This window comes from Peromyscus eremicus, chromosome 4 (genome assembly GCF_949786415.1).
Source record: "Peromyscus eremicus chromosome 4, PerEre_H2_v1, whole genome shotgun sequence".
Classification (NCBI taxonomy): domain Eukaryota; kingdom Metazoa; phylum Chordata; class Mammalia; order Rodentia; family Cricetidae; genus Peromyscus; species Peromyscus eremicus.
In genome coordinates this window covers 124,905,549-124,919,070 of record NC_081419.1, presented here as the reverse complement: position 1 = coordinate 124,919,070, position 13,522 = coordinate 124,905,549, and the positions used below count along the sequence as shown (strand labels likewise).

General features: G+C 53.0%; 1 protein-coding gene across 2 annotated transcripts; it reads right to left on the bottom strand.

Annotated features, from left to right (window-relative positions):
- Positions 1 to 15: 15 nt before the first annotated feature.
- On the bottom strand, positions 16 to 4,697 carry Slc52a3 (solute carrier family 52 member 3). Of its 2 annotated transcripts, XM_059259661.1 has the most exons (4): positions 4,077 to 4,697; positions 2,796 to 3,286; positions 957 to 1,080; positions 16 to 615 (listed from the first exon to the last, which is right to left on the bottom strand). In XM_059259661.1, the coding sequence occupies exons 1-4, from the start codon at positions 4,641 to 4,643 to the stop codon at positions 403 to 405; spliced, it is 1,395 nt and encodes a 464-aa protein (XP_059115644.1). In that variant the 5' UTR covers positions 4,644 to 4,697; the 3' UTR covers positions 16 to 402. The 2 variants fall into 2 exon arrangements, with proteins under 2 accessions (XP_059115644.1, XP_059115645.1); XM_059259662.1 differs by lacking the exon at positions 2,796 to 3,286 and having other exon boundaries at positions 438 to 615.
- Positions 4,698 to 13,522: the final 8,825 nt, after the last annotated feature.

Here is a 13,522-nt window from a genome sequence, read left to right as displayed (position 1 = left end):
CTACAAGCTAAAGGCTGCTTACTACAGCCCTCCTTTAATGAGGAAACAGGCCTAGAGAGTCGACTTCCCTAAGTTCTCACAGCAGGCAAGGGGAAACTTAATCTCTCAGAGATCTCCCCCTAATGTCCTTGGGCTGCCTCAGGCTGAATGCTACAAACCAGATCTCTCAGAAGTCCGAGAATGAAGTCCGCAGCTGGGGCTCATCAGCACTGGGGCACAGGGTTGGGGGAGGGCTGCGCGTTTCAGCTCCAGGTCAGGAGGAGGCCTTTTGGGTAAAAAAAGCTCGGACCCAGATCTATGCCCTCACGGAGAAGGGGGCAGGAGTTGTTAACCTTGCCTCTCTGGGTCCTGGTTGTCCACCTCAGCGATGGTGTCCTGGTGTCCTGTGGTGGCCAAGTGAGGCTAGACGGGACAGTCCAGGCTGCAGTAGTCAGCAGACAAGAAGAGCTTCAGCACGTTAACCAGTGGGAACATGAGCAGGGCGCCAATCAGGGAGCCCAGCTGCACTGCTGCCCCACACCACAAGAGGGCGCTGCGGCTCCGGTCACGCAAGATCACACCCAGCATCACCTTGACGTAGCTGAGACAAGCTGCAAACAGCACCCAGGAGAGCACCTGCGGGGACAAGGCCACCGGGGGAGAGGCAGAAGGAAGAGAACTCAAGGGCGTGCCCTAGGGCAGGGTAGCCTCATGGGCCAAGGGAGATGAAATGACGCCTTACCGCAAGGAGGTCCTATGGAGGTGATCCTGAAGGGCTATCCCTCCAGAGTAAAAGGAAACCCAGGTGCCTCTCCCTCCCCCAAATGATCAAGTCGGGGTACATATGGGGGAGGTAGCATTCACGGCAACTTCGCCTCCCTAAGTCCCCACTTTTATGAGAACCACTAGAAGACTTAGGCTAACCGGAAAGGGGTCCCCCGGCCTTGAGAAATGAGAGTGGGGGAGGGGACACTTACGATGAGGACTTCTCCACCCCAGTGACCCTGCAGGACGGGGCAGGGGCTCATGGCAGCCATGGCCATGTTGTAGGCCCCAAAGCTGGTTCCCAGCACCGTGAGCAACCCCAGAAACAACAGTGACCTGTGAAGGAGCGGAGAAGGGCATGAGAGGAGTCGGGAAGCCTGGTGTCTGTCCCCTTCACCCAGGCCTCAAGGAGTAGCTTCCAGGGTTAGGTTAGACCTTTATGGAAAACGATCCCAGGCTCCTTAGGTTAAGGGGGACACCGAGAGTCAAGGTACCTCATATGTTCATACCAGATCACGGTTCAACCACCCAAACCTTGAGACTGGTCCTTGACCCGTCTTTGACCTATTCGTGCCTGCACAATGGGGGTGTGGTGGGCAGAGGTGCCCTGGAGGGGTGCACGGAGCACAGGTGCCGGGCGGCTTCCCAACCATGGGTGTTGTGTTGCTATCATTTTCTTCATGATACCAGCTCCTTGCCAGGAAGCCACCAGAAGGGGCTTTGATCTCTTCAGGGCTTTCTCCAGGACCCTCCCTTACTCTCAGGGGGGTCTGTCATCTGTCTGGGAGGTCAGTCGTGAGCTCTGGAGGTGACTTTCCAGAATTCTATCAGAATCTGGATGGCAGCTGAGGACACTGCTTTCCTTGGGTGAGGCTCCGAAAAATGGCATCCTCTTGCCTGGTCCATGAATGAGTGTTTAGGAGTGATTGGCCAGTATCCATAGAAACTGTCTCCTGCACCTTTTACTTTCTGTACTGGCTGGTTTTGTGTGTCAACTTGACACAAACCAGAGTCATCATAAAGGAAGGAGCCTCAGTTGAGGAAATGCCTCTACGAGATCCAGCTATAAGGCATTTTCTCAATTAGTGATCAATGGGGGAGGGCCCAGCCCATGGTGAGTGGTGCCATCCCTGGGCTGGTGGTCCTGGGTTCTGTAAGAAAGTAGGCCGAGCAAGCCAGGGGAAGCAAGCCAGTAGGCAGCTCCCCTCCATGGCCTCTGCAGTGGCTCCTGCCTCTGGGATCCTGCCCTGTTTGAGTTCCTGTTCTGACGTTCTCCACTGACCAGCTATGATCTGGAAGTGTAAGCCAAATAAGCCTTTTCCTCCCTAACTTGCTTGTTGGTCACAGTGTTTCACACAGCAATAAAACCCTAACTGAGACACTTCCCCTATGACTGTAACCTGAGACCATGCCCCTACAGAAACCTCCTACCCAGACTAACTCTTCCTCCTGTGCTGCCATGAGAAACATGAGATCTGGGTGGTGTAGTGGGTGCCCTCCATCAGAGTGAGCACAACTCACCTGATCCCAGCTTTTCTGTACATGTATCTGTCATTTCTTCATTGCCATGGCCCCAGTCAGGTTTCCAGGATGAAGCTTCTACTTTTGAGGCAGGGCCCAGCCTGCTCTGGTAGCCTGCATTACATCTGATAGGCCGCCTAGCTATCCTAGAAGCACAACTTGATGGGGCTGGCTGGGCCACAAGCCCAGCTCCATCCCTCCTTCTAGGTCTCAGGGTTCTATGTGTCCACCTCAGTAACCGACTGTCACTCCTCATGGACTGGGGGCCCTGCTGCTGAGACATTGGAAGTGCCAGGCACTGATAAAGAACAACCTATATCACCTTCCTAGCCGTCATAGGAGGAAACATTGCCACTCCAATTTTTCACATAGGTACCCCTGGAGGCACAGAGGCCAAGCATGCTATCCCATGCCTCTGGGAGACCATATACCAACCACCCCACACATCACCCCATAGGTGGGGCTGGGCACTTGGTGTCCTGAAATGGCGCGATCCCCACTGTCCGAGTTCCCTGGGTTAGGCGGGGTACCTGTTAGGCAGGAAGGTGGGGAGGAAGCAGGCGAGAGGGCTGGCCACGGAGCTGAGGGAGGCAGACAGGTGGTAGGCAACAGGTCCATAGGGCAGGCAGGAGTAGGTCTGCACTGAAGGTAGCACGCCATTGGTGAGAGCGTTGACAAAGGCCACCACCGAGTAGATGAAGGCCAGCTGGGCTGGGCGGAGGGGGGCTGCACTGACTTCCACCGACTCCTTGCCTGGGCTGCTCACGTAGGTACCCAGTGAGCCGGTGTCCTCTGTGTCTCGTGGCCTGATGGAGTGCAGGGTGACCTGGGAGTGGAGAAGGTCCTCTATGGAGCCTTGCCGTCCCCAGGGCTGCCGCTGCAGGAGGAAAAAGGCGACCAGGCAGCAGCCCATCAGGAAGGAGAGCAGTAGGAAGAACAGCAGCGGTGAGAAGCGTGGGGCCAGGTAGCGACTCTCCAGGTGCCAGGCGAGGGCTGACAGGGAAGAAGGGCTGTGGGTTGTCTGTGGAGGGACAAAGCTGCCGTTAGCCAACGTCACTGCGGGAAGCATGCGCTACGTCAGATTCCCAGATAAAGATCCAGGTCTGGGGAGGTTAGAGACATCTTGACCTTAGGTTCTCGTTTCCCTGGTCTACATGATTTTATCTGGAGGCTCAAGATATCCTCCAATCTAACTAAAGGACCAGACTGTGCCACTCTTAGACTTCTTTAATACTGGTTACTCTAAACTGGTTGGGTTGGGACACACAGAGTGGACATTTCAGGACCTTTGTCACTTGTCAGATTCCATCTGAGTTTATGACAGGCCACCTTTGCTCATCAGCCACCTCTTCCCCCCTCCCAGCGTACATCTCCACACTCCATTGAGCCACAAGCCACTGCCCCTTTCTGTTGTTTGGGGAGGTTTGAACCCGTCACCTGGTGCGCCTTTGAATCTCAAACTCTGATGAACCTCCAACAGGCACACACTTAAAATGGTCTTTCTGCTGTCCACCCACCTGACACACTTTAATCTGTAGCCCCTAGCTGACAGGATGGCTCAGCAGGTGAAGGCATGTGCCGCGCAAGGCTGACAACCGCGTTCCGTCCCTAGAACTCTAGTAAAGATGGGGAGAGAGAACTGACTCTACGAAGCTGTCCTCTGACCTCCACACTTGTATGGTGGCATGTGGCCCTATGCACGTGTGTCAGAACACACATAATAAATAGCGAAAATAAAGGAAGCCAATTTCCTGTTCCCTACGCTGGGGACCACGCATAGCGTAACAATGGCTCTGGATCACCCTCGGTACCTGGGTGACGTGGGTCTCCACCGTGGTCACGGGGCTCAAGGTGGTGCCTGGTGTCTGTGTGGCGTTGATACAGGTGGTGATGCCTGAGCCTTGGGCAAGAGCCACCAGTGCAGGCAGGAGGCCGCTGAGCCCCTCTCCTATGAAGAAGGTGGTGAGATAGTACGTGGGCAGCTGGCTCATGAAGGGCAGGAAAGTGACAGAGGAGGTGCAGTCCACCAGGGCCAGGAAGAAGGTGAGGACGATGAAGGCCACACTATGGCGTCCGCCCTGTATCCAGGAGGTTGTGTTCCACAGGAAGGCCAAGAGGATGCAGGCAGCTGTGCCTATGCACAGGATGAGGAAGATCACGGGCACCTCAGACAGGCAGCCAGGTTGGAAGCGGTGCAACAGGGTGACTAGGAGGGGGCCTATGTTGGCCAGCTGGATGACCACGGTGAGGTAGGAGGGCAGGTACCAGCCCTCGGGCAACTCAGTCACCAGCAGGGGCAGCTCCACCCAGAGCCCGTTGATGGCTACCCAGGAGCCCATGCCAAAGACGCAGACCAACAGGTGTGTCAGGAGGGCCATTGTGGGCAGCCTGAGCCAGACGCTGTCTGTCCTCCAGGTCAGCTGCAGAAGGGCTGGGGGAGGAGGACACCTGTGAGACAGTTCAATTCCATCACCAACAAGCTGGCTTTTTCTCAGCAGAACGTAGATGCATTTGTTCACGGATAACCTTCAAATGGGCAAGGTTTTCCCCAGCAGGACTCAGAAATCCTGGCACCACGAAGGAAAAGTTTGATACATTCAACTTCAGACACGTTAAAACACACAAATGCGCCGGGCGGTGGTGGCGCACGCCTTTAATCCCAGCACTCGGGAGGCAGAGCCAGGCGGATCTCTGTGAGTTCGAGGCCAGCCTGGGCTACCAAGTGAGTCCCAGGAAAGGCGCAAAGCTACACAGAGAAACCCTGTCTCGAAAAACCAAAAAAAAAAACAACAACAACAACAACAAAACACACAAATGCAGTAAAACAGGTAAACAAAACACTTCTGTAAAAAGTACCAAGCGCAAGGTCAAGAGACAAGTGAAAGGCCGGGGGAGACCAGGGCAGAGCAGACAAAGGCCTGCTTCTTTAGTACACAGAGAGTTTTTATAAACCGAGACCTGAAAATTCGAGAGAGAAATTTGCCAAGGATATAAACCGTTTAGAGGGAGAGCATATAGACCGGGCTTTGACCCATGGATCATAAAATGACTCTGGGATGCCGCCATGTCCATAGTTAATTTCACATGAGTTGGAAAAGTCAGCAGACGTGACGTGTTTAGACAGTCATAGCCAAGGAAGTTCACCCATCCCACACTAGTGTCCTCGATGAGCAGGTGAGGAAGAAGAGTCCCCTGCCCAAGGCCACCCAGCCAACAAGTGGCATGGCGTCTGTGAGAGCTGAACCAGCCTAGCCAGTTCCTCCTTGAATAGGGAAAGTGGGGAGATCCCTTTTCCCCCACCATGTATATGTCCTTAAACTGGTCCCATACCAGCACTCACCCAATTGGGTGGTCTCAAGCAGACTCCACGCCTTCTTTTCCCTTTTTTCTGTTTTGGTGTTGAGACAAAAATCTGACTGTTTAGCCCAGCCTAGCCCAGAATTCTAGTCTTCCCGTTTTTTGCCTCAGGAATCCCAATGTTGTTTTAGCAGTTCTAGAGCTTTCTGGTGAGCCTCACCCAGGACTCTTTGATGCTCCGACAGCCCCTCCTCCTGGTCCCTACACAGGAAATGATTTGAGAGATGGGAGGAGAGTGGGAGACAATGAGACCCGGACCTTCACTATAAAGACAGGCCTGTTCTTACCCAGGGCCCACCTGCTTGTGTCAGAGGACCTGGAGACAGGACGTTTCCAAGCTGCACTTGCTCTCCGACCCCGCCTTCAAGTGCTGTCCTGGCCTGCGTTGCCTCCACCCAGATTCCTGCAAGATCCTGCCCTGGGAAGTCAGCCTTCCCATTGCCCTGGTGGGGCTGGTGCTCCAGGGGGCGCAGGAGGACATGAAGCCCTGTTCTGCTAACTCTTCCTGACGCAGCAAATCATAAAGGGAACAGAGGGAGCCAGTCAGTAATTAAAGGAGGCAATCTCTCCTCTAGGGCTGTCATGTGAGAGCTCCAGCCTGGGGAGGTTAGCACAGAGATAAGTGGGGTTCCATCAGGATCTGTACCCCAGATCCCCACTTCTGTCCTGCCCAGTTCTCTAGGTCTGGAGACCCTGTAAGAAGCAACCAGCAAGGGGCTGTCCCAGGAAACAACATACACAAAGGTCAGACTGTTTATCTCAGAGCAGTGAATGTTCTGAGTGTGGTAGGGACATATTTAAAAGATTCATGAGACGGGATGTAGCTCAGGCATAGAGTACTTGGTCTCCCCTCGAATCCTGGGTATTGAATCCAGGGACACATATAAGCCAGGTAAGAGCTCTATCGCCAAGCTATACACAGCTCCCTTGCCTTTACTTTTAATTTTGAGACAGTCTCTGTTAATATTCTGATCCCACCCCTTGGGGGCGTCCTGCATCCTGACATAGAAATCTCTTAAGGAAAAACTCCACCCCTTTTCTCTCTCTCTCTCTCTCTCTCTCTCTTTCTCTCTCTCTCTCTCTCTCCTTCTACTTTTCCTCCCACGAGGTGTGCGCCCCTCTCTCGATCCCTTCCCCTCTCTGTCTCCCTCTTTCTGTCTCTCTGCCTCTTTATCTCTCTATTATAATAAACTCTGCACGTGGATGCAGCGTCTGGATTGTGTATTATTGGCCACGGCCGCTGCCATGCCCACATGGCGTGCATCTGCCCAGCATGTTTCCCTGCGCACACGGGACACCTCCTGTGTCCCCGAGAAGTAAATCATAACAGTCTCAGCCCAGGCTGGCTGTGATCTCATTCTGTAGCCCAGATAGGTCTTAACCTTGGGATGCCCCTGCATGGCTCAGTATCTGTATTTTCTGCCCTGTCTTCAGTGGCCTTGTGGCTCTTGTTCACTCACGTGTGTAACCTGCCTTTATTGGGTGCTACACCCAGCTGAACCATTGTCCTCTGCTCATCAAATAAATAAATAAATAAATAAATAAATAAATAAATAAATAAATAAATAATAAAATCTGTCACCAAGAAAACCAGAAAATCAAAACACAGAGCAGTCCAGGCAGCAGTGAGTACTGCAGAGGCAAGAAGAGCTATCTGTGTATTATTTCTCCTGCAGTTGTGCATAAAATGTTTTTACATTAAAAAAAAGACAAATACTATAGAATTGTGTTACATGAAATATATAGAATATACAAATTTATAGAGACAGAAAGATTAGACGTTATCTCATGACAGAGAAGAAAGGAATATAGAGCAATGATTTCCTAGGTACAGAGTTTCTGTTTTGTGTGATGGAAAAGTCCCACAAATGAACAGTAGTATCAGGACATAATATCATGAATGTAGTAAATCAATTCAATTAATGTAATTAATGAATATCATAAATATAATTATTGAATGAATACTGTGAATGTAATCAATGAATACCGCAAGTGTAATTAATGTCATGAGTGTAATTAATGAATATCATGAGTATAATTAAAAAAATAAATTAATTGGCCGGGCGGTGGTGGCACAAGCCTTTAATCCCAGCACTTGGGAGGCAGAGGCAGGCGAATTTCTGTGAGTTCGAGGCCAGCCTGGTCTACAAAGCGAGTCCCAGGAAAGGCGCAAAGCTACACAGAGAAACCCTGTCTCAAAAAACAAAAAACAAAAACAAAAACAAAAAAAATTAATTAATTAAAAAAGAAGAGCTAGGAGGTAGGAATGTGAGGTAGAGAAGTCTGGGGAAAGGGGGTCCAGGGTGGAGCTGGCCAGCCAGTGCAAGGCCCTCTCCATGTTCAAAGATCAGCCTTGGGACCAGCGTGGCTGGGCTATCAGATTAAGAGCAGCAGAGAAGCTTAGGGAAGTCACCAGGGCCTTCAAGGGCAGTGTGGATATATCCTCAGTGACCCACAGCCCCTCCAGGTGGAGAAGACCAGTCCTGACTGGCTGTGGGGAAGCGAGCGAGGGAGCCACCAAGGAAGCAGGACCCAGCCACTGTGCTCATTGCTGTCCACCTGTACTAACCCCTCACATCCTCTGCAGCCTCTCAGCAGTCCTGGGGCTACCCCATTTCACAGAGGAAGAAACCGAGGCTCAGAAAGGGAAAAGAAGTGGCCAGAGTCGCACAGCTGGTCAGTGTAGCGTGAATTCTAATTGGTCTTAATAAGATCAGAGAAACAGAGCAGCCAGTCACTAGAAAGACTTCTTACCTCTAGGAATCCTCAGACTGAAAGGGCCGTTGGCTTTCCTGGAACTCACTTTGTAGACCAGGCTGACCTCGAACTCACAGAGATCCGCCTGCCTCTGTCTCCCGAGTGCTGGGATTAAAGGCATGTGCCACCACCACCCGGCTCTGTTTCTCTTTTAAATAGGATCAATCTTGTGTAGTGGCCTTGAACTCCTGATCTTCCTGCTTTCTCCTCCCAAGTGTTGGGATTAAAGGCATGTGCCACCACTGCCTGGCTTCTATGTCTGTCTAGTGGCTAGCTCCGCACTGTGATCTCCAGGTCAGCTTTATTTGTTAGAGCACGGACAAAATAGCACCACAGGTCAGGGTGTATGAGACGGTGGAGCAGGCCCCAGGAAGGAGTGAGAAGAGGTGGCCTGACATTTCAGGCTCTGGGGCCAGGAAGTAGGGAGTGAGGAAGGGCTGAGGGGACCAGAGACACAGGCCCTACCACAGAGCTGCTTCCTAGGTGCTGGAGTCCCTTTGGGGAGTGCAGAAGGCCAGAGACCAGACCCCAAGTCTCTGACTAAGATGAGGTCCAGAAACAGTGAAAACTAGAGATTTCAGAGGGTGACTTCAGGCCAGGGCCTTTTGATTCTTGTGTGTGTGTGTGTGTGTGTGTGTGTGTGTGTGTGTGTGTGTGTGTGTGTGTGTTGCAGGGGTGAACCAGGGTCTTGTGTATGCTAGGCAAGCGCATACCACCCTCTTTGTTATTTTCACATCAAACGCCCAGTGTCTGCGGTCCCACACCCCCATTGTGTGGTACTGACCTTGCTCCTGCACTATAACAGCTTCCTGGCTTTTGTGCGAAGCCTCACATCTCGGGATCCTTAGAAGCCAGCCAGTCATGGAGCCTATCTGTGTCTATCAGCCAGTACAGAGCTCTCCCACGGGAACTGGGATATGTGTGTGGGGGTATTCTCTCTTACGTGGAGGCAGCATCTGGCTTGCAAGACACTGGGCCACCCTACACCCTGGCGCCATGGTTGGATGCTTACTCTGCATAGATAGGCTGGCAGTTGGTGGGCACTGAGCCGAGGGGACCAGACGGGAGGGAGCTGGTACAGGCCTGCTGGTGGCCCTGGGGACTGGGTAGGACCTGTCTGGCTTTGGGTAAGCAGAGCAGGGGACCAGAAAGCCAACCTAGGAAAGGGAGCTGAATAGGGGGTGAGGAGATATTGATGGTGGACAGGGCGCTGGGACCCAGAGAACCAACAGTTGAAGATGCAGGGGTAGACAAGAGAAGCTGAGGCAGAAGAGACCAAGAAGAGGCATAGGTTCCCCGGGGCAGCTACTGGGTGGCCAGGGGCCTAGGCCCTCTCACACCCAAGTGGGACAGGAATTTTCACCTACAGCCTCCAACTCATGCCAACTCAACTTTCCCGCTTACAAAGACTTGGTTGGGCAACCACACTCCCAGCAAGCAGGTGGTGGCAGTGGCGTCCTGCCCACTCCATCTCAGAGAGAGCTGTCGGTCATCCAGGCCTGTGCTCCCTGGCGGTATGACCTCAGGTCAATTGCTCACTCTTTGAGCCTCCTGGGAGGTCCCACCTGTGAAAGGACCTGGGTATGTCATGGCTTGGTGGCCCAGGTCTCAGGGAGGGAGAAGATCTCACGGCTCCCTTCCTCCCCACTCCTCTCTGCGGGCCAGGAAGGGCATCCGACCTCTTACGGCAGCCGAATTTTGGAGGGGAGCCATCCCCGCACTGGTGGGACCTGTGCTCCCGGGCCAGGCTGCTGAGGCTCGGCCGGTGGATACAGGTGCTGCGCAGCAGCATCGCGGCCAAGCAGGCCGGGACTGGCAACATGGGGGCGGCTCAGAGTCCGCGGCTGCTCCGCCCATCCCTGCCGCCCTCCTGGCGGGAACTAGGGGAAAGGTCACAGGCCACCCGCTGTCCCCAGACGGACGCCCCCCGCCCGTGCTCCACCGCCACTCACCGAGGGTCACGGAGGGTCTACTTGTCCTGCGGCTCCTGGAGTGTGTGGCGGCACCTGTTTGTCCCCGCCCCGGTGTCGGGAAGGTGGGCGGGACCGGGGGGGGCGGGGAGGGTGGCCCTACGACAACACTCAGGAGCCACTACCAACAGCCCGTGGTACCAGAGCCTTCTGCATCCCGTCCCTTTTCTTCTGGCGGCCAGACATAAACTAGCCATTGCTCCCAACTAGCCTTTGGGAGCCTACTACTTGAGCTCCTCTGTACAGACGAGAAGACTGAGGCCCAGAGAGTGGGCCTCCGGGGCAGGGGTTGCTTTCCTGCCCGATTTCACAGATGGGAAAACAGACTCAGGGAAGGAATATGCTTGTATCAGGAAAGATGTAACAGGAAGTCCCGGCTAGGACTGGACCCAGAATCACAGGAGTGATCCATACACTGGGGAAATGTGTCAAACAGGTCCAGGAACTCAGCCTCCTTTTGGGTGGCCTCCAGCGAATAATTCAGCTCTTTCCCAGCTGCCTGGCACTGTTATGGAGACCTGGGGGCCCCACCCTTACCCAGCAGGCAGTGTACTATGAGACTCAGGAAACACTACCCAAAGTGTACCTAGAAGATGGCAACAGGTCTCCCGTCCCTGCCCCTCCCCCCCCACCCCAAACAGGCATCCTTAGATCTCTGGTACAGTTTGAGCTGGTCCTTCTCAGGCCTACAGGGGCAGCCTGGGGCACTGGCCTTTGGTCATAGAATCCACATCTAACTATGAAGGCAGGTCCCAGGGAGTCACAGTGTATCTTCAGCTGTAGAGGGCTGTACTGACAGCCATCACCAGGCCTCTTTATGTCTACGACAAGACAATCTCTACTCACGTTCAGTGCCTCTCTCTCCCTCAAAACCTGGGTACCACTACCGTTCCCAGACCCTTCTGTCGTGAAGGATGCTGGACTGGCTCCCGTTCCTGACCCTTCTTCAAGCCTCAGATTTTGCGGTAATTCGGGCTGGAATTTCTCCTGTTGGTGCGCCTCCTGCCACATACAATCATCAGTGCACATGAAGAGCTTGGAAGGTGCAGGTGAGACACGTCCTTCCATCTGAACCAAGGCCAAGTGTGTTGGCCCCGGGGACACAGGCTTGGCTCTGAAAGGGTAGCCTCCCTAGCAGAGAGGTTAGTTCTCACCTGTCCTCCCAGGTCCAGCGGGGTTCCCTCCATCCCAACTACCCTCCTTGCTGTGGTCCAGCCTGTGGCCGGCCTCCCGTGGGTGCTCCACATGGTATGGCTATTTTAATTAAACGGCTATCAATCCTTGGAGACTCCCTGCTGCTCACCCAACCCCCACAAACAAGTCCTTTCCCAATGGGGACCAGTATGCTTCAAGACTTTATGATCTCTCACCAGTTGCCCTGGTTACTTTCAAAAGTGTGTATGGTACATCCGATCCTTCAATGGAATATCCTTTCTGCTCATCACTTCCTGATGAGATCCTATCTTATTTCCAAGCATGAATGTCAAATGCCGCCTCCGCTGAAGAACTCTGTCTTGTCTGTAACAAGCCACCTGCATGGGCTGTGTGAGTGTTCAGAGCTCACTGTTCACTGCTCACGTGATTGGAGGACCCCAGCCTCTGCATCCTCCTGACTCTTGTAATCTGTAGAAAGTCTTTTAGCTTTTGTTGTTTAAGATTCTTTAGTTTTGAACATTTCCCCCCCCCCCCATACCCTGCATTTTTTTTGCAACAGGGATGGACCCAGGGTTTAGGTAGAAACTTTACCACTGAGCCACGCCTCCAGGTCCTTTGAGAAATTTAAAGTTTACAGAAAGTTTAGTTTATTTGCACAGGCTGGGGCAGGGAGCTGGGACATAACTCACACAGCCTGCTCATTCCTTTGTTTGTTTTTGAAACAGACACTTACCCCAGACTGGCCTCAAACTCCATATCTACCCAAAGATGGCCTTGAACTCCTGATCCTCCTGCCTTTACCTCCCAAAGGCTGGGATTATACCACTCTTGGTTTTATGCAGTGTTGGGAATCCAACCCAGGGCTTTGTGCATGCTAAGCAAGTGCTTTACCAATCGGGCTACATCCCCAACAACTCCTGAATTCTGAAGTTTTTTTTTTTGCACTTAATGTCAGAAACCTCTCAAGCTGGCAGTGGTGGTGCACGCCTTTAATCCCAACACTCTGGAGGCAGAGGCAAGTAGATCTCTGAGTTCGAGGCCAGCCTGGTCTACAAAGCGAATTCCAGAACAGCCAGGACTACGTAGGAAAAAAAAAACAAAAACAAAAAACAAAAAACTTGTCTCGAAAAACTGTTTAAAAAGTCGGAGACCTGTCTAATCACTACATTGACGTCTTCTTTCAGAGGCTTCATTATCAACTCCAGTTAAACGCTAGCTGTAAGCCTGGCACCGTGGGAAGGGCTTAGGATGTACAAGTGAACGGGGTTCAAAGTTCTGGCACTTGGCAAACTGACCTTCTAGTAGAGATGGATGAGCCAGCAGCTTACTCCCCACCTTACAATGCGGCTGTCAAGGGCGAGGCGGGTGGGCGGGGCGTCCGAGGCGGGTGGGCGGGGCGTCCTCTAGAGAAGACAGTGGCTGGCGAGACTCCGGCCTGCCAGAGTGGGAAAGGGCTCCTGTCTGCAGCCCATCTCGCTCCGGATTCTTCTTCGCCGGGTCAGTTTAGCTTCGCCCACTGAAGGTGGTCATTATTTGACAAGATCATTACAGCGAAGTTGGAGAGGTCACACGGGCTGGCGATAATCAACTCTCAGGAAGTTGAAGCAGAATCGCGAGCTCAAGGCCAGCGTGGACTGCAGAGCAAGACCTTGCTATCACTGTCGGAGAACAAAACTAAAGAGTCGTCGAGATGGCTCATCAGGGTAAAGGCACTTGCACCCAAGCCCGCTGACCTGAGTTCGATCACCGGGACCTGTATGATGGAAGGAGAAACCCGATTACTACAAGTTGTCCTCTGACCTCCACACACGGTGTTCTCCCCCCCTCCCGCACCCTCCCCCCCCCGCAAATAAATGTAATAAAAAGAAACCTGGTTCATTAAGAGACAAAAGGACAGCTCGTCCCTATCTGGTACCTGCAAACGTGTAGAACCTCGGGCAACTCGAGGTGGCACTCACGTTCCTTGGGGAGCCTCAAAAGCAGAGATCGGCTTATCCGCCTGTTCGGCTAACCGGATC